At 52.4% G+C, this 21561-nt stretch overlaps 3 protein-coding genes across 4 annotated transcripts in view; 1 reads left to right on the plus strand and 2 right to left on the minus strand.

The window, feature by feature from the left end:
- Positions 1 to 1138: 1138 nt before the first annotated feature.
- Positions 1139 to 7815, minus strand: gtf3c3 (general transcription factor IIIC, polypeptide 3). The gene is given in 23 exon segments (XM_068756538.1): positions 1139 to 1703; positions 1783 to 1935; positions 2025 to 2149; positions 2233 to 2256; positions 2259 to 2364; positions 2467 to 2521; positions 2617 to 2842; positions 2925 to 3057; positions 3138 to 3239; positions 3322 to 3389; positions 3392 to 3523; positions 3608 to 3779; positions 3855 to 3955; positions 4561 to 4732; positions 4818 to 4965; positions 5045 to 5210; positions 5290 to 5349; positions 5352 to 5480; positions 5634 to 5757; positions 5832 to 6181; positions 6294 to 6357; positions 6511 to 6632; positions 7716 to 7815. Coding segments are annotated over 22 exon segments (2826 nt in total). The 5' UTR covers positions 6604 to 6632; positions 7716 to 7815; the 3' UTR covers positions 1139 to 1580.
- Positions 7816 to 8680: 865 nt separating this feature from the next.
- LOC137912190 (adenosine receptor A2b-like) lies at positions 8681 to 10131 on the plus strand. Its single transcript, XM_068756542.1, has 4 exons — positions 8681 to 8854; positions 8916 to 9050; positions 9132 to 9316; positions 9379 to 10131. The coding sequence occupies exons 1-4, from the start codon at positions 8681 to 8683 to the stop codon at positions 9944 to 9946; spliced, it is 1062 nt and encodes a 353-aa protein (XP_068612643.1). The 3' UTR covers positions 9947 to 10131.
- A 58-nt stretch (positions 10132 to 10189) lies between these two features.
- dmd (dystrophin) overlaps positions 10190 to 21561 on the minus strand; it is a 61902-nt gene continuing 50530 nt past the window's right edge. Inside the window, exons 67-81 of one of the 2 annotated variants that reach the window (XM_068756539.1) lie at positions 20961 to 21162; positions 20790 to 20875; positions 19937 to 20094; positions 18344 to 18510; positions 17110 to 17221; positions 16832 to 16968; positions 16623 to 16661; positions 16146 to 16211; positions 14843 to 14908; positions 13850 to 14008; positions 13139 to 13382; positions 12775 to 12889; positions 12408 to 12497; positions 11966 to 11991; positions 11716 to 11850 (exon numbers count right to left, since the gene is read on the minus strand). In XM_068756539.1, the coding sequence (XP_068612640.1) occupies positions 11969 to 11991; positions 12408 to 12497; positions 12775 to 12889; positions 13139 to 13382; positions 13850 to 14008; positions 14843 to 14908; positions 16146 to 16211; positions 16623 to 16661; positions 16832 to 16968; positions 17110 to 17221; positions 18344 to 18510; positions 19937 to 20094; positions 20790 to 20875; positions 20961 to 21162 (1664 nt within the window). In that variant the 3' untranslated portion in view covers positions 11716 to 11850; positions 11966 to 11968. Of the gene's footprint in view, positions 11851 to 11965; positions 11992 to 12407; positions 12498 to 12774; positions 12890 to 13138; positions 13383 to 13849; positions 14009 to 14842; positions 14909 to 16145; positions 16212 to 16622; positions 16662 to 16831; positions 16969 to 17109; positions 17222 to 18343; positions 18511 to 19936; positions 20095 to 20789; positions 20876 to 20960; positions 21163 to 21561 lie in introns of both variants that reach the window. The other variant, XM_068756540.1, reaches the window with a different exon arrangement.

The following is a 21561-nucleotide window of genomic DNA, read 5'->3' on the forward strand; positions in this document are numbered from 1 at the left end:
CGTCCATCATGACGCACCGATGGGGCGCGTTTAGTCCACGGAGCCGCAGCCCACGCTGGAGTTCATGACACGCAGATTACAATAAATCACCGCGGCCCTGATCTCATTGATGAAGCGGCTCATCGATATTCACACGCCCTTCCGTGACAGCAACGACGCGGCCGATCAGGAGGAAGAGGAGGAGGAGGAGGAGGAGGAAGATGAGGAAGAGGAGCAGACTGGCGGGCGGCGGGAGGAAGAAAACACCAATTAAATGTCTGGCGGCTGCTTCGCCGGCGCGCGCGACGCGCCCCGAGTCGCACAGGTGTGATCGATCAGCGCGCAGATGTGATCAATCAGTGCACACACACACACACACACACACACACACACACACGCGTTCATGTCGTTTACCTTTCGGCTGCAGCAAAACCAGCCCCAGAAGGAGCCGCTTGATGCCGCTTGATCCCGGGCGGCCCCCCCGGGGGTTCCACCGACCCCGCGCCGCGGACTCCCGGTAAATCCTCCGCGGGAGGCGAGCAGCGTTCCTTTCTCCCCCCCCCTCGCTGTTAAATCATGGCTGCGGTCTCCTCCTGCGCGGTGCAGCCAGACTCATCTCTTATTTATCCGGCTGGGTCCTCCTCCTCCTCCCCGCTTCCGCTGCTCCCTCCCCGGGATGTCGACGCTCCTCCACGACGGAACCGGACGGACTCATTCCGGGTCAGAACAGAGTCGCTGGCCGGAACTTTTTTTTTTACGTCAGGGTCTTGTCGTCTCAGTTCATGTTTTTACGGATCAAAATAACTGGTTTGACCCCTCCCACCGCCCCGCCCCCTCACAGGTGGTCCAATCTGAGGTCGGGGGACCCTTTAAGGGGTCGGTTCTGTCGGAAATGACGAGGATTCGGGTTTCAACAATGCGCTGTTGTTAATGACACGGATCAATTTGAAAGTAATTATTTTTTTATTTTTTTGGGGGGCGGGGGGGGGGGGTTAGGGCCCTTATTTTTTATTTACCTTACAATAAACTGAGTATTTTCGTACCGTCTGCTGCCCCCTGGTGGAGGAATCGATCGCAGGTTTCCGTGCATGAAATTGCTTTTGTGAACACATTAATCGGCGACCGTACAGGGAGGCCTCTAAACAACCGCTCTGCCCCCCCCCCCCCCCCCCTCCCCTTCCATGGGCCTGGCCTAGATGGAGCGCAGTGACCCGGGGAGGAAACATGATGATAGGAGAGGGATAGGAGAGGGATAGGAGAGAGGGGGGGTCTAATCCCACCGCCTAATCTCCTCCACAACAAAAGAAAAAGTATTTCTGTCTTTTAGTCACACACTACTGTAAATGAAAAAAATAAAAATCACAATTTGGGATTTGTCAAGAACACAAAACACAAAAATACGCTAACCTGCTTCAGCATTTTCTCAGCAATAATTTAAACTAATATCGACATGATTTAACAGCAGTCAGGATTTCCTTATAAAAATATATACGCGACAAAGTTCTGACATGATGAAGTGACAATGAGAGAGGAAAACAATGTTCACAAATAAATAAAACATTCACGTAATCGTTTGATTTGATCATCTGAATGCTCGCCTTTCAGACGACGCAGTGGGCGCCGATGACCTGGCGGGCCATCTCGGCGTTCCCGCTGGCCTGGTAGATGAGGGAGAGGTTGAAGGCGATCTCCCTCGTCAGGTCGACCTGATCGTCGGGGACGCCCTGCGAAGAGAGCGGCGCCATTTAAGGACGCGTTCGAACTGAAAGCATCATCAACGGTCCGGGTGGGCGTGTTCCGCACCTCCAGGCTCTTCCCAGGTAGCGTCAGCGCCCTCTGGTAGTAATGTATGGCCAGGTGCGTCAGGCCGACCTGGTGCAGCGCCCGGCCCAGGTTGTACATGCTCTCCTGACACTCCCCGCGCAGCTCCTCGTACCGCCGCAGGAAGGAGAACCCCTGGGGGGGGGGGGGGGGGGGGGGGGACACGTTCGAGAACCGGTCTGTAACGGGGCAGCTAAAAGCTAAAGGGCGCGCGGAGGACTTACCTGCAGCACCAGCGCGTGGCGCTTGGTGACGAACTTCTGGGACGCCATGTGGAGGAAGGTGAGGCCCACGCACAGGCTGTAGAGGGGGTTGCCGGGGCGATTCTGGAAGGCCTGGATGTACTGGCCTGGTGACAGACGCGGCGTCAGAAAGCGGGAATGGAAACAGGAAGTGTGTGTGTGTGTGTGTGTGTGTGTGTGTGTGCTGTACCCAGGGCGTGCTTGAAGCTCCCGACACCATGGCGTTGTGTCCGCAGAGGATGCACAGGGCGTGGTTGTCGGGATGCTTGAGCAGGCGCAGGCAGAAGCGATGGTGGCGCTGGTGGTGGGAGGTTATCGTCAGCTGAGGGGGGGGGGGGGGGGGGGGGGAGTAAGATGGATGACAAAAGACACACTCCTTTTACTGCACTTATGTTTTGCCATTTCGTGACGGATAAACGCGCACCTGGTTGAAAATATTCCAAAGCTGAGGCAGATCCACGTTCTCCATCATCATCAGCCTGGAGAGGAAGAAAACCCAGAGGGGCGGGGGGGGGGGTTAACAACCGACAGCGTCCCTCCTCGCCACTAGAGGGAGCCGCTCCCGCAGCACAACCTGATGTAGTTGTAGGCCTTGCAGTGGTTGAGGTCGAGGATGGTGGCGGACAGGCCGAAGAACTCCATGGCCTTCCTCCTGGGCTTGTTGTCGTAGAAGGAGTAGAACTCCATGGCGGATTCCACCAGCAGCTCCGCCTCCTCGTAGCGCCGCACCTCGCACAGCGTCAGCACGCAGCTCACCAGCAGCTGCCACCAGTCCTCCTTGGACAGAACGTTGGTCTTTCCTGGAACGCGAACAGACGATTGGCGCCTCGTCGTACGCGGACGACAGGAAGCGCGTAGGCGCAGAGAGACGCGCGTCCGCACCGGTGTTGTCCAGATAGGCGGCTTCTTGGTCGTGTATTTCCGGCAGCCCGTCTTTGACCTTCACCAGCCTCAGGTGATTCTCGCCGGACACAGTCGCAGAGCGCACGCAAACCTTAGCTCGCTGCATGGCCACCTGGGAAAAAAAAAAGAGAACACGCACTCGTATGAACGAGAATCAGTCGCCGCACAATTCGGCGTGCTCGGGCGCATTACCTTTAGCAGCATGGAGATCATCGTGATGGTGGAATCCAGGTAGTCCTGGACTTGTCCCTGAGTCTTCTGGAGCGTGGAGCGATGCAGCAGCAGCTTTAATTCCTATAAACGCACGCATGCGAAGAGATCAGGGGTGTAAACGCACAAACACTCGTGTTGTGTAGAAGTACGCACAATCCCTCACCTTCTGTGCAGCCGACGAGTCCTGCGCCAGTGTTTCGCTGTCATACATGGACTCCAAGGCCTTCAGGCGTGTTCAGGCCGGCCCAGCTGCTGCTGCAAGGTGGCCAGGGACAGCCGGGCCTCCAGGTGCAGCGGCGCCATCGCCACCACCTTAGTGTAGCTTTCTGCCGCCACCTCCATGTGGCCCAGCGCCTTCAGGCACTCTGCAACGATTCCAAGGGAATACAAAAGTGACTCGGATTTTAGAAATCCTTGAAGGCTCGCGTCCCGTTCTGTTCTGTTCCCACCTGCGTGACGCAGCCACACGACCGCCAGGTTGTACTTTTCGGATATGACGAGGCTGGACAGCAGAGGCAGGGCAGACATGTACTCGCCGTGCTCCAAGTAGGCCTCGCCCACATCCAGGTACAAGTCGCCGATCTCCTCAGGACTCTGCTCCATGAGCGACGTCACCAATCCCTACGGCGGTGCAATATAGCAATATTATTTGCGCCATATCGCTGTTGCTATGACTACCTTGTTAATCCTGCTTACCTCTAGGGGTGCGTACACATGCAGGTGTATGAGGCAGACCATCAGCTTGGCCCTCAGGTCCACCGGGACACTTTCCGGAACCTGGACGTCCTTGATTTTACCTGGAGGTGCAAAGACGCAACCGCAATCAGCATTGCATCGCAGGATTAGGCCATACGCAGATGATACTGTCCTTTACGTGTCACGACTTTTTCTTTTGTGCAACACCTGACATGAAAACCTGTTGAAGAAGCTATTCCGTACTGAGATGTCCACAGGAGCCGTCGTTTTGGAACAGGTGTGATTCATATTTTCTTGCACAGGCATGATTTGAAAGGAAATTACTGCGTCAACGTCTGGAACGCCGGCTGAGAAAAGGGACGCGACTGCTGCCAGCGAGGGCTAATTCTGCCTCGTGAATGAAAGAACACAAAAGGGGTTGGTTCCTTGCGGAGGATAATGATCACTCTTTGCTCTCTTCAACACATCGGGTCGGGTTAATTGGTGCAGGCGCATGAAAGACAGTCAGACAGTGCTGGAGAACAAAAGCATTTTCTTCTCGTCGCTGACTTTGATTGAAGAAGCTGACATCTCCTCCCCCCCCGGTTGGACTTTTCAAAGGAATTCTTTTCAGGTAAATGATGATTGGGGCGTACGTCCCAAGACGAAGAATTCAAGCATTCAACGAAGACTGTTTTTCTACCATGCTGAGCTGCAAGTTACAAACCATTCTGCTGGGCTGCTAGCTCTTCGGCAGTTTTCGATTTGGAGCTTTCCTCCTTCCTCTTCTGTTCCTCTTCGCACGCCGTCTCCGGCGGTTTCTCTTCCTGTTCCGGCGACGCGACGTCCGATTCGGAGTCCTCCTTGAGCAGAACCACGCCGGCAAACTGGACCAAGACCTGGAGGACACACACACGGGGACGCGCACCAAATGTTTAAATCTACTTCTAAATGACTCGTCTTCGCCGCGTGTCGGAGTCGCACCTGCAGCGCTTTGTGGTGCTGGCGGTTGGTGATGTAGAGCTCGGCCGCCATGTTGATGAAGTCGTCACTGACGAGGCCGGGATGGCGCTCCAGAGCGTCCTCCAAAATTCCCAGCGCTGCAGGCAAGTCATTGCTCTCATAGTAACTCCTTAAAGGAGACACAAATATGAGACGGAGAACCAACAGCGGGACAATCGGACATTTTTAAACGCTTAATCTCGACTAACTTGGCCATGTCCTTCGACAGCTGCATAAAATGCTCGCCGTCCTCCAGCGGCAGCAGCGCGAGGATCCTGCGGTAGCCGTCCATGCAGTGTTTCTGCTCCCCCAGGCGCATGTGGAGGTTGGAGCGCTCCCACAGGTAGCGCACGTTGGTGGGGTCGTACCTAATGGCTGGGGGGGGGGGGGGGCGAATGGAGAAGCTTAAGATTGGAAACCAGGGCCGAGTTTGCGCACCGACCGTCGGACGGACCCTTGGTGTAGCAGACGACGGCCTGTCGGATGTTGTCCTGCTCCAGAGACATCTCTGCAGTCTGATCCATTCCTCGCAGTCGGAGGGGTTCAGGTGGGCGGCGATCAGGCCGAACTGCAGCGCTTTGTCCACGTCTTCGTCGTCCTCGTAGATCATGGCCAACGTGGAGAACGGCTCGTAGGCCAGCGGCGCTGGGAGACGGGGACGGAGACGGACGACGAGACGGAGACGGAGACGGAGACGGAGACGGAGACGGAGACGGAGACGAGACGGAGGGACACGGAGACGATGAGGCGGGCGCGGGTGCTTCTAACGACGGCTCATCTTGTTTCCGAGCGTCCTACCTTGTCTGATGATCTCCATGCACATCAAGATGGCGTCCTCCTTCTCTCCCCTGGCGTAGCGGATGTTGGCCTCTCCCATCAGGCCCCTCAGCGCTCTGGGCAGCTTGCTGCGAGGGCGCCGCTCCTGCACACTCGCACAGTCAGACGCCGACACGATGCAGGAGCCCCGAGAACACGCGCCTCCTCGCGCCTCCTCACCCTCATCATCTTCTTGTTTTCCCGATCCAGCTCCATCTCCAGCGCAAAGACGTCCCCGACCGACAGATCCTCGTCCCCGTCCCCGTCCTGGTCTTTCTTCTTCTTCCTGCGGCTCCTTCCTCTCCCTCCTGTCGCCCTTTGTTTGCACCTCTTCTCCGACTCCCCCGCCTCTACCTTTTCCCGTTCATCTTCCTCCACCTTGTAGTCCTCATCATCGTCGTCATCGACATAGCTCAAACTGTCCTCCTCCTCCTCCTCCTCCTCCTCTTCTTCTTCTGAAGACGGCGGTTCTGGTGTTTTCCCCAGCATGGAAGCGAAGGCCATCTGGACCCCTGGACTGACACCTTCATCTGAGAGGAGAAGACAAGTTAGATGATTAGTTTGTCCTGGGTTTAGCCTCTCAGGCTATACCAGCACTCCCACTAATTATTAATCAGTGTATCTGGTGGGCAGACGTTTTACCAGTGTTCCCCCGAGTGTGCGCAGAAGTGCACGGCTGAGCGTCATCCTCCACGACTTCAGACAACTTTAACCCCTAAGAGATGAGAGGCGTGTCTGTGGTTGTTTTAGCAGCAGCAAGCTAGCTAGCTAGCAAAACTTAGCTAGCTAGCTAAATTTTGCTAGTCGCTAACGCCGCTTGAGATCCAGCGAGTTATTCTTTGGGTCATTTCGGCCTCACCTTTTCTTTCCGTTCATCCCTCCGCTTGTCAAACTCTTCAAAAGTGATCCTTCCCTCCAGGTAGTCGATCAGCTCAGCGCTGAATCCGGACATCTCTGTCTCCGCCTGAGGTTCGCGGAATGCTTTCAAACCAAAACGGAAATGTATGTTATTTTATAAAAAAACAACAACACATAATTATTTAAGTAACGGAATATACAATTATATATTGATATAAATACGTTGCACGTTTAAAAACCGAGCGCCCATAAGCGTCAGATATAGATCACGTGACGATCAACAACATCCGGTTTTAGTCAGCGGAAATACAAATAAAGTTTTTACCAAAACAAAAGGTAGCGGTGTTTTAGCGACATCTACTGACAGAATGCCAGAACGCACGTAGCATATTTATTTATTGTCTTCGATCCAAATGTTATTCAAAGATAATTAAAAGTAAAAAGAGGTGAGAGTTAAAATAATTTTAGTCGGTATAAAAAATATATACTTTAATAAAGACATTAAAGTTCCTGAGGCATTGATAGGGAAGGAAATAAAACAATACAACACAATATTTAACCACTAAAGCTGCATGTTCAGCCTCTTCTGAGTATAAATCAAATGTCCTGTTTTGTCCTGCTTAGAGATAAACGGTCGGATATCAATAAAATAAACTGCGGCTGGTCGGTGGACCGGCGCCGTCGCACGGTTAGTGACGTCACGTAGCGGCCATGCCGACAGGTGTGACGGGAATGATTGACAGCTTCCCGTCATCGAGAGGATTAAACAAAACAAAACCGTAATGGCATCAAAGCGAAATTATCCCAGCGGCGGAAGAAGAGGAAAACGGAGGAAGAGAAACGTTCAAAGGATGAAGGTACGTCGTTTTGTTGGTGACGTGGAGTTTATTCGCCCCACTAGCTAGCTAGCGTCGGCTAAATGTTAGCTAGCGTCGGATAAATGTTAGCTAGCTGCCGGCTGGAATTTGCTCGTCGTAAACTCAGCTTTAACGTTTGTTTCATGCCTCGGGAATGACGGACTGACTCCAGACCAGTTTATTCAGATTATAACAAGGTGGGAGAGCCGCGTTAACAGCACGGAGGCTGCGCCAGGAACAGGCCTCTGCTAAAGACGTGTGAGGAAATGAATGAGGAAATTAATGCCTATGAAGCCTAAAAGCTTCCGAAACATGTTTTGTTTTATGACGTATTTTATTTAATACTCACGAAATTATGAAACGAAGGAACTTGAATCTCAAAAAAACGTTCCAAATTAGAGGATGCCGCGCCAAACCTTTACTCTTTAGCCAGCGTTCTTATATTATATTCCCATCAATACTAAATATTTGTAATTTTCCTCTATTTTTTACATCAATAGTAAATTATTTCTTCTTCAGGGCCAATTGTTGAATTGCAGCGAAACTTTTTCCTCCCGTCTATAATCAACAGCGCCCTCCGGTGGCTGTGATGAGAAACTGTTCCTTCTTTTGTGTCATCTTTCCTTTTGGATGTAAAATCAATTTGGGAAACGACAGAATAAGTCACGCCCATTTTCGGTGAACGAATGAATGACGCATTTCGCTTTCTCTCTGCAGTGCAAGTTGGGGAAAAGGTGGTGGGGAGAGGGGGGCGTGGCTCCATCCCACCGGTTGATGCTCCTCCCCCAACTCCCCCCCCCCCCCAGTTCATTCCTTCCTCTGGATGGGTCTGGAGCTTGAAACTGTGTGACGGTGGCGCCTGAGGCCGAGAACAGGTGAGTCAACGTCCCGAACTTTATCAAACGAACGGATTTACAGATTTTTATTAAAAGCATTTGTTTCAGACTTTTAGGGACCGCGGGGAAATTATTATATAGAAACGCTTTTCTGTTTCTATTCCGACGGTTTGCATCAATAATTTGATTTCCTGTCCGACATCCTCGCCCGGATAAACCCTCATTGATGATTGGCCCCCGTCAGACTATCTACGTGCGTGCACGGCCCCCGTCAGCCCTTTAAATCAGTTTGTTTTTGCTCCTTATCAGGAACTATTTACTCGCTGGGCTGTTCAGCACAAAGGCTGCAGACGGAGCTTTTGTCTGGGGGCGGCGTGTTTGAGAAGCAGAGGACGATCAGTTAGCCGCATGCTAGCTCTTTAGCCCCACCTCTACCTTGATTCCCCACGACCCTGGAACCCCCCCCCCCCCCGTCGTCATGAACGGGACTCCCGACTGCTGTGCGGTTCAGACGCCGTACGTGTCCCGCTTCAAAGGCCTTTACATCGCCACCGAGCTCGCCGTCGCCACGCTGGCCGTCGCAGGAAACGCGCTGGTTTGCGTGGCCGTCGTCCGCAACAAGAGACTCCGGACGGTCACCAACTACTTCCTGGTGAGGAACGCCGTCCGAAGCGGTCCGATCGCGACGATTCAAAACGTGGATTCTTTTCCAGGTTTCCCTGGCGGCGGCGGACATCTTGGTGGGATTGGTGGCCGTTCCATGCGCGGTGCTGACGGACCTGGGTCAACCTCGGCACAACCTGCCCCTCTGCACGGTGCTGCTCAGCGTCCTCATCGTGCTCACGCAGGTGGGGGCGCGTACCTGCCGGCCGGGTCTCTACAGACCAAAGCCCCGCCTCCCATTGTCGGGATTCCCTTTCCCCCTCCAGATCTCCACCCTGAGCATGCTAGCGGTAGCGGCCGAGCGCTACGTGGCCGTCCTGCTGCCCTTCCGGTATCGCCGCGTCGTGAATCCCGGGAACGCCAAGCTGCTCCTGCTGCTCACCTGGATCACGGCGGCCGTCTTCGGCTGCGTCCCCCTCATGGATCCGCGGAAACAACCGGCGAACTCCAGGTAAGAGGATGAGGAGGGCGAGCGAGCGGATGAAGGGGTGAATAAAGCGCTCCTCTTTGCAGCTACTGCATCTTCGCCTGCGTGGTCGACATGACCTACATGGTCTACTTCAACTGCTTCTGCTGCTTCCTGCTGCCGCTGTCGGCCATGTTTGTCATCTACGGCCGCATCTTCCTCGTCGTCCGCCGCCAACTCAGACGCATCGCCGTGACCAGAGGGACGGCGGCTGGAGGAGGAGCCGAGAGGGCGGTGGGGAAAGCGTCCGCTTCTGGGTCCGTCGTCGAGACGAGGATCACGACGGTCGGACCCCCCGGCGGCCCCGCCGTCGTCGACCCCCGGCCGGGATCCGCAAAAGCCATCTTGAACGTCCACACCGGCCGCGAGTTCCGGAAGGCCGCCTCCCTCTTCCTGGTCACGTTCCTCTTCATGACGTGCTGGATGCCGATCCACCTCATCAACACGGTGCAGCTGCTCCGCCCCCACGTCGACGTGCCGCTGCCAGCTTCCCTGGCGGCCATCTTGCTCTCGCACGCCAACTCCGCCCTCAACCCAGTCCTGTACGCCTACAGGATGAGGTCATTCCGACGCACTCTGGTGGGAATGTGGAGCGGGAGGCCGAAACCCCCGTAGGGAAAAACCGGAAACCTAGAAACGCATCGACCTGTTCAGTTCCAAATAGTTAGCTTTTAGCAGCTAAATAGTTAGCCTCAGAAAAACCGAACCGTTAAAGAATAAAAGGGCTTAAACTGACAAAGGAATGTATTTCCTTAATGGTATGTATATCTGTATAAATTAAACGTTTAAGTCGTTGGATTCTATTTATGCATTTTGGTGTCGTCGTGCTTTTCTAGGTAAATAAAAATAAACAGCGAATCAACATAACTGCGTGCTTTATTGACACACAGTAAAGCATTTTATAATACAGTAGTAAGGCATATATTTGGTGGAATTTGATATGTTGTGAAGAATCGATGGGTTATTTGTAATCCCCGACGCTTTAGAAATTAAAATAAATCTAATTCTGGATGGAAACGGACGCCGGCCGGGACGGTAAATAAAGGACGGGCTTTTATTTTAGCCACGCATGCTAATATGGTAAAAGCTGAACACGGCACAAAAGATTTGAATGAAAGAAACACAGAAAACGAATCTGGCACGTCACGCGTAAACTTAAAATCTGGTTGGATCCGAGCATTCAGGCCAGAGGCGCCGACACCAGAGATAGGATATCAGACTTAATCAATTAATGAGACGGGGAGAGAGGGATCGATCGCCTCCGGACTGGACTTTGATTTCACACGAGGTAGAGTTTTATTTCGTTTTTGTCACCAGGCTTTATAAAACTCAAATATTTCTCTGCTGAAGTTGAAAAAACCAATAATAACCTGGACTAGATTGAAGAATCAGCTCCGTTTATAGAGCTGCACCGATTTAAAGTCAACCAGGAAGCATCTTTTAGTGGCGGTGTAAGGCCCGATAGAGATCTGAAAACAAACGCAGATGAGTGACATCACTGGTGGGCGTGGCTTCAGCCTGAAGCCTGAGTCACCTCCAAATTACTCTTTAAAAGTACCCTGTATAGATTGTTGTAAACAAAGTCTATATTTCTGATCCATAATAAAGGTGTTCCGTCAGATGTGATAGTAATCATGTGGGGGCGTGTATTAAATTAAAGGGGCGGTCCTCACAATAATAACAAATAGGGACCAATTTAGCCACAGGGAGCCGTATCTCAAATAGCATATTATAGTTTGCCAGCTGGTCTCAGATCTGCATCGGGCCACTTTAAGGAAACGTCACCATGGAGACGCCAGGGAAGAATCCTAAACATACGACAGACGGATGGCTGGATGGATACAAGAATTTTAAATATGACACGAGCTTTGTCCAGCCAGAGCCTGAAAGAAAATAGGTCACGTGACGTGGAAAGTAGGCACCACCACACGCAAAAAACGCTCACGCAACCTGACAGACGACAACGCCGCCTGAATTACCCCGACATGGAGTGTTTGGCGAGTACAGAAAGACATTTTCCTTTAGAAAGCACCCTTTTTGATTACAATCATTCTCCACGCAAACGCTTCCGGCTGCTCCCGCCATCAGAAACGGATGAAAGTATTCCCCCCCCCGAACCCAAACTTTAGTTTTATACAATTGCATAGAAGTTTAAAAACCAGCCTGTTAATAAGAAAACAACTTCAGGATGTTTTAAGAAACTACTCAAATCTACAAGTTATGTTTTTGTGTGTTTTTGTTTTTTGCGCCTCGTTGCACGAACTGCAATCCTTCACAAAAATAGACGTTATATATATATTCTCTTTGTAAACTGTGTTTTCCATCCAGTTGTTTTGACTAGAAAAGCATGCGACAGGGAGGGGAGGGGAGGGGCCAGGTTGAAAGGGGTCGGGGGCGGGGTCAGAAGGGCAGGGCCTCGTGCTGTTCGGCGCTCTGCTCGTCCGTCATCACGCCGACCAACGACTCCATGGCTCGGCCCAGATCGTCGGCCATGTGGAACAAACTGCCGATGCTGCGACCTGGAGCGTTGTAAACGTTTAGCGTCAAATATTAAAGCGAAGGGAACGCGTGCGCTGAAGGCAGAAGGGAGAGGAAGTTAAGGGGGGGGGGGGGGTGGAAAGGTGAGCCACTCACCTCTCAGGGGTGTCCCCGTCTCCCTCCTGGCTCAGAGAGAAAAAGAAGAAAGGAAGAAAAGAGGACGAAACAGTCAGCGTGGAGTCGGAAAGGAAGAGACGAGGAGGAGGACAGGAAGTGACCCGAGAGACACTGAGCCCAGAGAGGAAGTAGAATCTAATCAAACATGTAATAATAATAATAATGTTGCTAATAACGCCTCTGTCTACTCGGAAGGCATTTGCCGTCTGCCGATTGGTCAGTCGGAACACGAAAAGCCAATCAAACGGCATTTATTTGTAAAGAACCTGCGAGACGCGTTAGAGAAAGAAAAGGGACCAAAAACACAAACTGTGAAGAAACTCAAGCGTTCTGATTGGTGGTTCAACGGCAAACGGGAAAAGGTCATCGAGGGGGTGTGGCCTCTGGGGGGGGGGGGGGGGGGTAATATCAGGTTTCCTACCTTGGCTGTGAGGGAAGGAATTGTTGAGCTGCTCCATCACTTCCTCCAGCCCAGATGCATCTTGGGAAGGGCTGGACAAGTCGTCGTCACCTGAAACAGGAAGACGGGTGTCAGTCTCTAAATATAACGGTCGCGCGTTCGCGCGTGTGTGTGTGTGCGTGCGTGCGTGTGCGTGCGTGCGTGTGCGTGCGTGCGTGCGTGGGTGGGTGGGAAGAGTGAACACAAATACAGTCGGAGAAAGCAGACGGCAACAACAGGCGGGATCAGACATCTATAATTATATTCTCCATGCTTTTCAAAGGGTGCATGCAAATGAAAGGCCATACTGTGTGTGTGTGTGCGTGCGTGTGTGCGTGCACGCGCTTACCCATTGTATCAGTAGTCTGGCTGGCCGCCACGCGGTGCTGAGGGAGGGAGGAGTCGGAGCGCTGAGAGGAGGTGGACGGAGAGGACAGAGCCGTGCCGTTCACCTTGGAATCCGTCTAACGCGCGCACAGACGCAGACGCGCGCACACACACACACGCACACACACACACACACACACACACACACACACACACACACACACACACACACATTAGATTGGCTGCGTCACGCTGCTTAATTAGAGGAGTCAGAAGCGAGCAAGGAGTTCGCCTGATGTAATTTGATTCCTCCAAGGTCATCGAGTGAGACTCGGGACCGCCTCTGCGACTGAGCCCCCCCCCCCCCCCCCCCCCGGCGTTCGTACCTGCTCCAGCAGCTGCCTGAGCCGGTGCAGCTGCGACTCCAGCTGTTTGTTGTGGTCCTCCAGAATCTGCATCCGGGCCTCCAGGCGCCCTTTGTGCTGCCGCAGCAGCTTGGCCTCGGCGATGAGCTCGGCGTCGCGGGCGCTCTGCGGCGACGGCGGCAGCATCTCCGGGGGCGACGGCAGCGGCGACAAGCCCTTCCTGTCGTGAGCTTTCTTCAGGCGGTCGTACTCCGACTGCAGCTTCCTGTCGGGGGGGAGAGTGAACCTTTTGTTTTATCGATTAAAGGCGGGACGTCGGGGGGGCTCTGCGGCGACGCAGCCCGAGCTGATCAATCACGCTGATCCCCGGTTCACGAGGCCGTCGCTGCTTATCAGATTAAACCCAATCCCCTCGTCGGAGGGAACAAAGCAGGGCGGAATATTAAGAGGAGCGCGAGACGCGGCGCGGCTAGCAGCTCACGCCATTTGTATTCTGGGACAGACGAGACGCCGTGAATGCAGGAGGGACGCTTGTTCTTGGATGCCCTTAAAAGTGGTTCTTTACGAGGGCTGAGATTCGTCTGGTTTAATTATAGACGTTTTCAAAAGTCCTTTAAAGCCAATCAGAGGCACATAAATCCAAATTTATAATTCTCATTATTCTCAACACAGACGCCGGACGAGACAATATCACAAAGGCCGTCCCGTCCCGTCCCGCCCCGTCCCCCTGACCTGTTCTCCTGCTCCAGGTCATTGAGGACCCTCTCCAGCTCTCCCTTCTCCTCTGTTTCCATGGAGATGAGGATCTGGGCGGGGCTGCGGGGCTGGCTGAGAGGAGAGCCTTGGTTGAGAGACTGGCAGTAGTGCTGGATCAACATGTGCTCGTCATCGCTGGGGGGGGGGGGGGGGGGGGGGGGAGAAAAGGAAGTCAGCGAATGCAAAGGGACTGCACCACAGAAGAAGAATCTAACAGCGTGGACAGAGACAGGAAGGGTGACGCTATTGGACCCCGGAGCCGTCGACGTCGTCGACGTCGTCGTTTGCAATTTAAATAAAACCGGAAAACGGATCCCTGACTGGAAGCTGCAGCTTGTAGCAACAAACGCCGGTGCTTTTAATTCTCTATATCAACGCTTTTAATTTCCACGCATGCAGAGCTGGAGTGCAGCAGCAGGCGAGCGACGATTTGGGCTCATACACGGAAGAGAGTAAACAGGATTTACAAGTTTTGGGTCATCTGGAGGCTGCAGCTACAGAATAAACGTAGCTTCTCAAACACAGACGGCGTCGACGGTAACTTAAATATAAACGGAGGAAAGCATTTAACTCTATATACTGCGCAGTATCGAATCAATACTCAATTCAATCGCCTTTTGTGCAGTAAATCTAATGGAATTATTACTCTGCGCTGTTCCTCTCTGTCCAGTGCAAAACTTCATTAATGAGGAATGAAGGAAATGCATTGAAAGAAAATCCCACTCGATAAGACGGGATTTGACTTTATAAATGTTTTATATTGATTATAAACACCAAGAAAAACATGTATTTGATCCCAGAGAACAATTAAGACATACTAATATCACCTTCTGGTCTATTAGCGACTAGAAAAATGTCAACATATGAGCTAGCATGAATGACAACAAGCCAATGAGCACAAAGGACACAATGAGCCAATCGGCGAGCGGGGGCGGAGTTTGGCAAAGCGAAACAAGAAGCGGTTCTCACATGCTCTCATTGGGTGAGATACTGTCATTCAGATAAGAGCCGTTACGATTCTCCATTTCCGCTAACCTGCGGAGGGGAAGGAAAAGCAGTCAGTCCTCAAAGCGACCCGACGCCAACGCTGAAATTATAATAATAATTTGGCGATCAATCCAGGAGGTGATTAGCTTTATCCTAGCATAGAAACATTTAGCGTTGAGTAAACGGCTAACCCGCTGAAGGATATCGTTTTTGATGTTTACATGTTTGCTAATTACTTTTATGAGAATCATGTGCCAAAAGCCAAAATCGTGTCAGAATTTAACCAGCTAAATAAAAAATAAAGACTGGCTCGTTAAAACTCAGGCTACCTAGCTTCCACAACTGCCTTAATAGCGACGCTCGACTTCAGCAGTCGATTTAGCATTTTGCCATTTAGCAAAGCTAGCCGTTTTTGGAGGTTCATCTGCACCCAAGTGTTCAAGCGGATGGACAGACTGCCGTCTGCGCCGCCCAGTGCACTCGCCCTCCGAAGCTGCTGCACGCCACAGAAACAAGCGATAACCTCGTGGTTTCGGAGCGTCGGGCTCCCTCGAGGCGTAATTAGGTCACTTCTTCGCCCTCCAACCTCCCTTTAATCTGCTCGGATGATATCTGGAAGCCGTCAGAGTCAGACGTGAGCGGTGTCAAAAGCTCCCTGGCAGGGATTCAACGACCGACTGATCGGCTGCTTGACTGACTCATTGATTGATTGATTTGACTGCTTCTTGCCCCTCGGCGGTGGGTTTCTGGGGAGCGGCAGGAACTGAAGATGTTTCCTGTGAATGAGCTCTGATTGGGCCCGTGTGGCGCCACAAAAAAAATACCGATCTCTCGTCTGAGGCAAGTATTGATGAGGCTTTTGAGCGCACAACATGCTAGCTGCATTAGAACAAGCATAAAGCAACCGCTCACTGCACAGCACGGCCGGAACCTCATTAGCCGCCGTATGCCGAGAGGTCGTCTCGACATTTCCTTTTAATCTTGCGTCATTTTCTCCGATACACGACGCGGAGTTGGAGCGTATGAACGACGACTGAACTCCCCAGAACTGGGGCAGCCGGTCCCCCCCGTGAGTTAATGGCTGCATGAGCACGGCGAGGGAAAGGCGGGCGTCCTGATGCAGGAACTGCTCGCTCCTTCGAGTCCTCTTTCAAATTCATTACTCCGCATCGCATCAATCAAAATGTTCCTCGCGTCTGAGCGGAGCCGCTGGAGGAAGTGGAGCGTGAGGGGGGGGGGGGCGGGGGGCTACTTTTCCGCGCGGCGGGCGCGGGTGGAGCGTTACCTGTTGGCGTAGTGCTCGATCCGAGTGTGCGTGTCGTCATGCGAGAGCTGGGGGGACGATCCGGGCCTGCGAAAAGGGAGGAAACACAAAAAGAGTCGTGCATCATCCGTAACGCGCTCACGCCACGGGAAAGCCACGGGGGGGGGGGGGGGGGGGGGAGCACAAAGCACAGATGTGTGTCGGCGTGAATCGCTCCGTACGTAAGCGCCGCACTCCGGCATGGAACGCATTCTACCTGCGCTTCAAACAGCGCCGCGTCTCGCCTGCCGACGGGAAAAGATCAATAAACGACAGAAGAGTCTCGTTTTCCTGCAGCGTTTTAGTCCTCGGGAAAATTAAGGTTTGCCTTTTTTGAAATCCAGAAAACGTCCCTGAACAAAGGTCACCTTGACATCTGGAAGTTTTATCCGCTCAGAGACACGTTACCGGAGGAGGGGGGAGTGTGTGTGTGTGTGTGTGGGGGGGGGGGGTACTCACGCATGGTCTACGGGCCAGAAGTTGATCAGAGTGACAGGACTGCAAGACAAAATGTTGTTGAGATGATCATACAGGAAGTGGGAGGACTCTGCACAGCAAGGCAGCAAAATCCTTTTGGCCTTTTCTTCTTGTGCGTGTGTGCGTGTGTGTGTGTGCGTGTGTGCGTGTGTGTGCGTGTGTGTGCGTGTGTGTGTGAGAGAGAGACTCACGTTTCCATGTTGTCTCCCTCCAGGATGGTCTGGACCGGCAGGTAGCCCATGCGTGGGTGTTTGGCGAAGTAGCGCTTGGTCCTGAACTTGTTCTTCAGCACCTTGGCGAAGTCCCGGACGTCCTCCCCCGATGTGGTCTGGAGGGACGGGACGGGGGGGACAACGGTGGACTTTGTTCACATTTTAGCAAAGGGACGCTAGCTGACCTAGCAGCAGCGTGGCAAAAAGCATATCTCGCATCACAGTCGCAATATTTCCATAAGTATATATTTTCATACCGGAGTGCAGTACTCCACCATGGGGTACTGCATCTTGTGTCCCTTGGCGACGCGGCCAGAGAAGAAGCAGCTTTGGCAAATGTCATAGTTGAAATGTTTGAGGCTCCGATATCTGGAGAGATGGATAGAGTAGAGAGGAAACGGGAGAGGGGCGGCGGAAAGCAAGCACAAAGAAAAGGGGAGGATGAATAAAAAGGTGCAAATTTACAACTCGGTTTCCTCCACGGTCGGAGAAACATTCCTTCAGCCCGGCGTCTAAATGAGAAGCGTCTTCTTCCAGCGGCGGGGGCTCATTAAAATGCATCTCCACTCCAACGACGGCGCCGGGTTTTTCTCCCGGTGATTAGACACACCTTCCTTTTAAGTGTCCCGGAGAACGGAACGGGAAAAAGAACCTCCTGGGATTCACGAGTATTTTAAGGGATGAGGTTACAAATACAAATGTGCTTCTGTCGTTATAATCACATCATCAATCATCCATCCGGGGGGGGCTGTTTTACGGCCCCCTCTGCCTGGCGTTGAATTAGATTAAGCAACAAATAGGCTCACAAGCTTTTACGCAGACGGCCGCCGTGGTGACAGGGAGCAATCTCATTGATAAAACGGGCCAAACCAAATGCGTCTTTATTGGAATAATAACCTCCGACAAAGAGCGTTTCTGGTCTCGGACGTGATGTACAAGCTCACAACGGCGCCGCCTGTCTTTAAATCAGAGGGTAAATATGTTATGCGTATCAGGACTGATGATAGGACTTTTTATGTTACGTGATGAGTCCACAGCCAACCAGCTATCAGGTATGAAGGGGTGTCATCAGCGTAGTATTTACTATGCAAAACTTGTTTTGTTCATGCTCGTCCTTTCCCAGAATAGTTAGTCCTTACACGTTGCTCAATACGCGCCATCTTCCTCCCTCGTAACGGATCAATTTGCCAATTCCCAATCCATCAACATTTAAGTAGACGCTTCTCATTCCAAACGTCGGTACGAAACGCCGCAGCGGGCGGGTTCTGTGGAGCCGAGCGGGGAGACATCGCTCTTCTTCTGCTGTTTAAATAAAATAAACAAAGAATACAGCCGGGACAGGAACGCTCAACGTCTCTTTTCCTTCTCTCTGGCGGTAATTGCTAAATGGTGACACAAGACGGTTTTTTAAGGGCGCCTGATGGAAGCTATAGATTATAAATTGATCTCAAGAGTCACTTCTATTTGAATATTCATGATGCGTCGACCGACCTGAACCCTATGATGGGACACTCCTTGCAGATGTTACACTTGGCCTGATGCTTGGCGGTCTCGGCGGCGGCCACGCGGTGCAGGACGGGCAACCACACCATGGACTGAGGCTCCAGACGCATCCAGTCCAGGAACATGGCGGCTTCCAGCTCCGGTTTGTTGTTAGCCTATGAAGAAGACAAAGACGGAACGTCTCAACAAAGGCCTGCGCTCGCTCGGAAAGATAAATCTGGCATTATCCGGCATTTTTTCTCGCGGTCAACAATTCCCGCAGAGCCAAAAATAAATGCAGGCCTGATGGATCAGATTCCTCCGGGCAATAGAGCTCAATTGTTGCCCAAAATCTGCCAAGTGAGCCTCACAATCTGGACATCTCGCTGCCTCGAAAACTCACAAGGTCGCAGAATGTGGATAACGGAATACTCAGCATCTTCCTTTTTCACTGTGTCCTAATTTCTAAAATAAAAGTTAGGCAGACTCAACAAAAACAATCAGGGACGACATATTGGTTCATCCATCACTTTCTCATCAGCAGGGACTCTGGCATCTTCAGGGGTTTGGGAATTTCCACGGCATCTTTCTTGGATTTGTACCCTCGTGCACGCTGACGCCTCGCGTGCGTGCGTGTGTGTGTGTGTGTGTGTGTGTGTGTGTGTGTGTGTGTGTGCGTGTGCACAAATGGCAAATCTGTCTCATCAAATGTCTCCGAACGGATTTCAAGACGCTTCAAAGAAAACCGAAGACACAAATCAAATCAAGGAATCGGCGAGATGGCGCCGATAAAGCATGAAAGAGAAAGACTTCCATGCGCACACATTCGGAGCTCGCCGGGTCTTCCGTGCTTAGTTACGGTTGCTAAGCTGTGATCGGACAATGGCCGTTCGGAGGAGGGCTTCAGCCGCCAGTCGATGCTCCTTTTGTTTGGAGGCACGAGGACGGCTTTCCTCTCTGAAAGCATCCGAGGCTCGATTCGGCGCACAAAGCGCGACTTTAAAACACGAAAATTCTGGATCATCTTTCGGCGATCAGGGATAATCCAGTCACGCCTGCAGATTACCGGGGGGCCTCGGCGTGCACGCGGGATTTTGCCGCCCGCTCTCAAACACGCAGAATCCCCCCACGAGGGGGACGGCGACCCGGCGCTGGCGCCGCATCTTTATTTCATCGCCACACTTGCACAGGTAGATGCGTGCTTCATTCCATAAACATTCCATCTCTAAAGCTGTCAGAGATCATTTGTTTGATCCCCCGCAGGCCCTTTCTCATTCACACACTCTCGGGTCCCGTTTTCCAGAGTCTGTAACGCATTCGTTTTTATTACACTTTGCTTTATCGATAATTCGCCTTTTATTTTCTACAAAGCTCTCGGTGGCAATCCGGTTTTTCCTTTCTATAAATAGACCCAGGACGCAAACACTCACACTCTTTGCTGGTCTGAATCCGGACGGCCTCTGGCAACATTGCAAATACGCGCGGCGCCGAACGAGGCGTTCGACGGGGTCCGGCCGCTACGATTAGCGAGCGCGCTCGTTCGGTCGGCGTGGGTCGTTGAATCGAAAAACGGCAAGGAGGTTCGGGAACGGAGTCACGTACGAACTGGAAGCAACTGCGGACGGAAGGCTCGATGTTGGAGCCGCCGAAGGAGGCGACCTCGCCGAGCTGCCGGGGGATCTGGATGGAGTCGTGGAGGAGGAGGCCCAGGCGACGCTGGTCGCAGAAGCCCGTCGCGCTGGCGACCTGTCGGAACAAGACTGAAGGACGGAGAGAGAGAGAGAGAGAGAGAGAGAGAGGAAGGATAAACAGGGAGGTTTCTGCTTTTTTAATAAATACGAAGCTGGAAGGACAAAGATCTGGAGATCTTAGGCGTAACTAGACTTCTTTACATTGTTTAAAATGCTAATTAGTTAAACGGATGCAGAACTGGTTCATTAAATCCCCGCAGCCATTCGAAGGCAGGTAGAGCCTCTCGGCAAATCTGCGGCCTCTGATTGGACGAGCGTCCGTCCGCTTTGTTTACCTTCATTAAGTCGAATGCAAATGAGCATAACCACGCAGCAGACGGGCTCGGTCACGACTCCGCCGCCCGTTTACGCAGAATTAATGAGTCTCCTCGTTTTTTTGAGATTCTTTCGGAAAACTAATTTCAAATTTATTGAAACTTTTCTTCTTTAAACGCATGAATGTTTTGTTATGAATTAGACTTGAATCGTCCCATTAATTATCCGAGAAAGAATTACGACTTCAGGAAAAGTGGGATTGACGCGGTTATAAAAAACCGGCGTCAGTAAATTATTACCGATTCTGTGGTTTCTTTTCCCGCTAATTAACGGCTAAAACCTTCACGCCGTCAGATTTGCGGCGCCCCGATACATTTAGACAACGCGATGACTTCCTGCAGACTATTTGAAAGACAGAAACAACAAGAAGCGCCTCTAGTCGTCCTCACATCTGTATTTGTCCTCCAGGTGCGCCTTGCAAAGCGACACGATCCCGGTCTTGAAGGACAGGGTCCGGATCTTTCCGGTGCGACCCCTAAAGGAGGCGAGAAAACGAGACGTGGGAAGCGTGTTCCTCCCCCCGACGTAACGGCGTCTCGCTGCGTTCGCCCGCGCCGTACGTGTCGTAGACGTTGAGCAGCCAGTTGAGGGACATGTCCACGCACAGCGGGACGTTGACCAGGTGCGAATGGCTCTGCTCCAGACGCTGGTACAGGCCGGTCAGACAGGCAGCCAGCTGAGAGATGTCCAGCAGCTGCTCGTTCTGCTTCAGGGCGTGCTGGTCAAACACCTCGCACGCCATCGGCATGCTCAGCAGGTCCACTGGAAGAGAAAAAGGGTCCGTCATCGCCCCAAAGTGTCCTCGACCTCCACTGCTGCTAACGAGAGGGCGGCGCCACTCGAGGGATCAATAACGCGTCGGATTATTCGTCTTTATCCGCCGTGGAATGTGAAAGCAGGAGCGGAAGGGGCCGTCTGAAGCGCTCTTCACCGCCCCCCCCCCCCCCGGGCGACGCGCTGGGAATGATTGGATTAGAGCTGCAAACCGCTCTTAAAATAATAATCGTTTTCTTTCTGCAAGGTGGGAATCGGCAGAAAACGGAGACTCTCAGATCGTCTTTCTGGCGAATCCCGCGACTCGCTCTCGTATGGCGAGGCGGCGAGCGGGAGGGTCGAAGCCGGCGGGACTGAAACGGGACTTTAAAAAGGGTGAAGTTTATT

The sequence above is a fragment of the Brachionichthys hirsutus genome, chromosome 24, assembly GCF_040956055.1.
Source record: "Brachionichthys hirsutus isolate HB-005 chromosome 24, CSIRO-AGI_Bhir_v1, whole genome shotgun sequence".
In the NCBI taxonomy this organism is placed as follows: domain Eukaryota; kingdom Metazoa; phylum Chordata; class Actinopteri; order Lophiiformes; family Brachionichthyidae; genus Brachionichthys; species Brachionichthys hirsutus.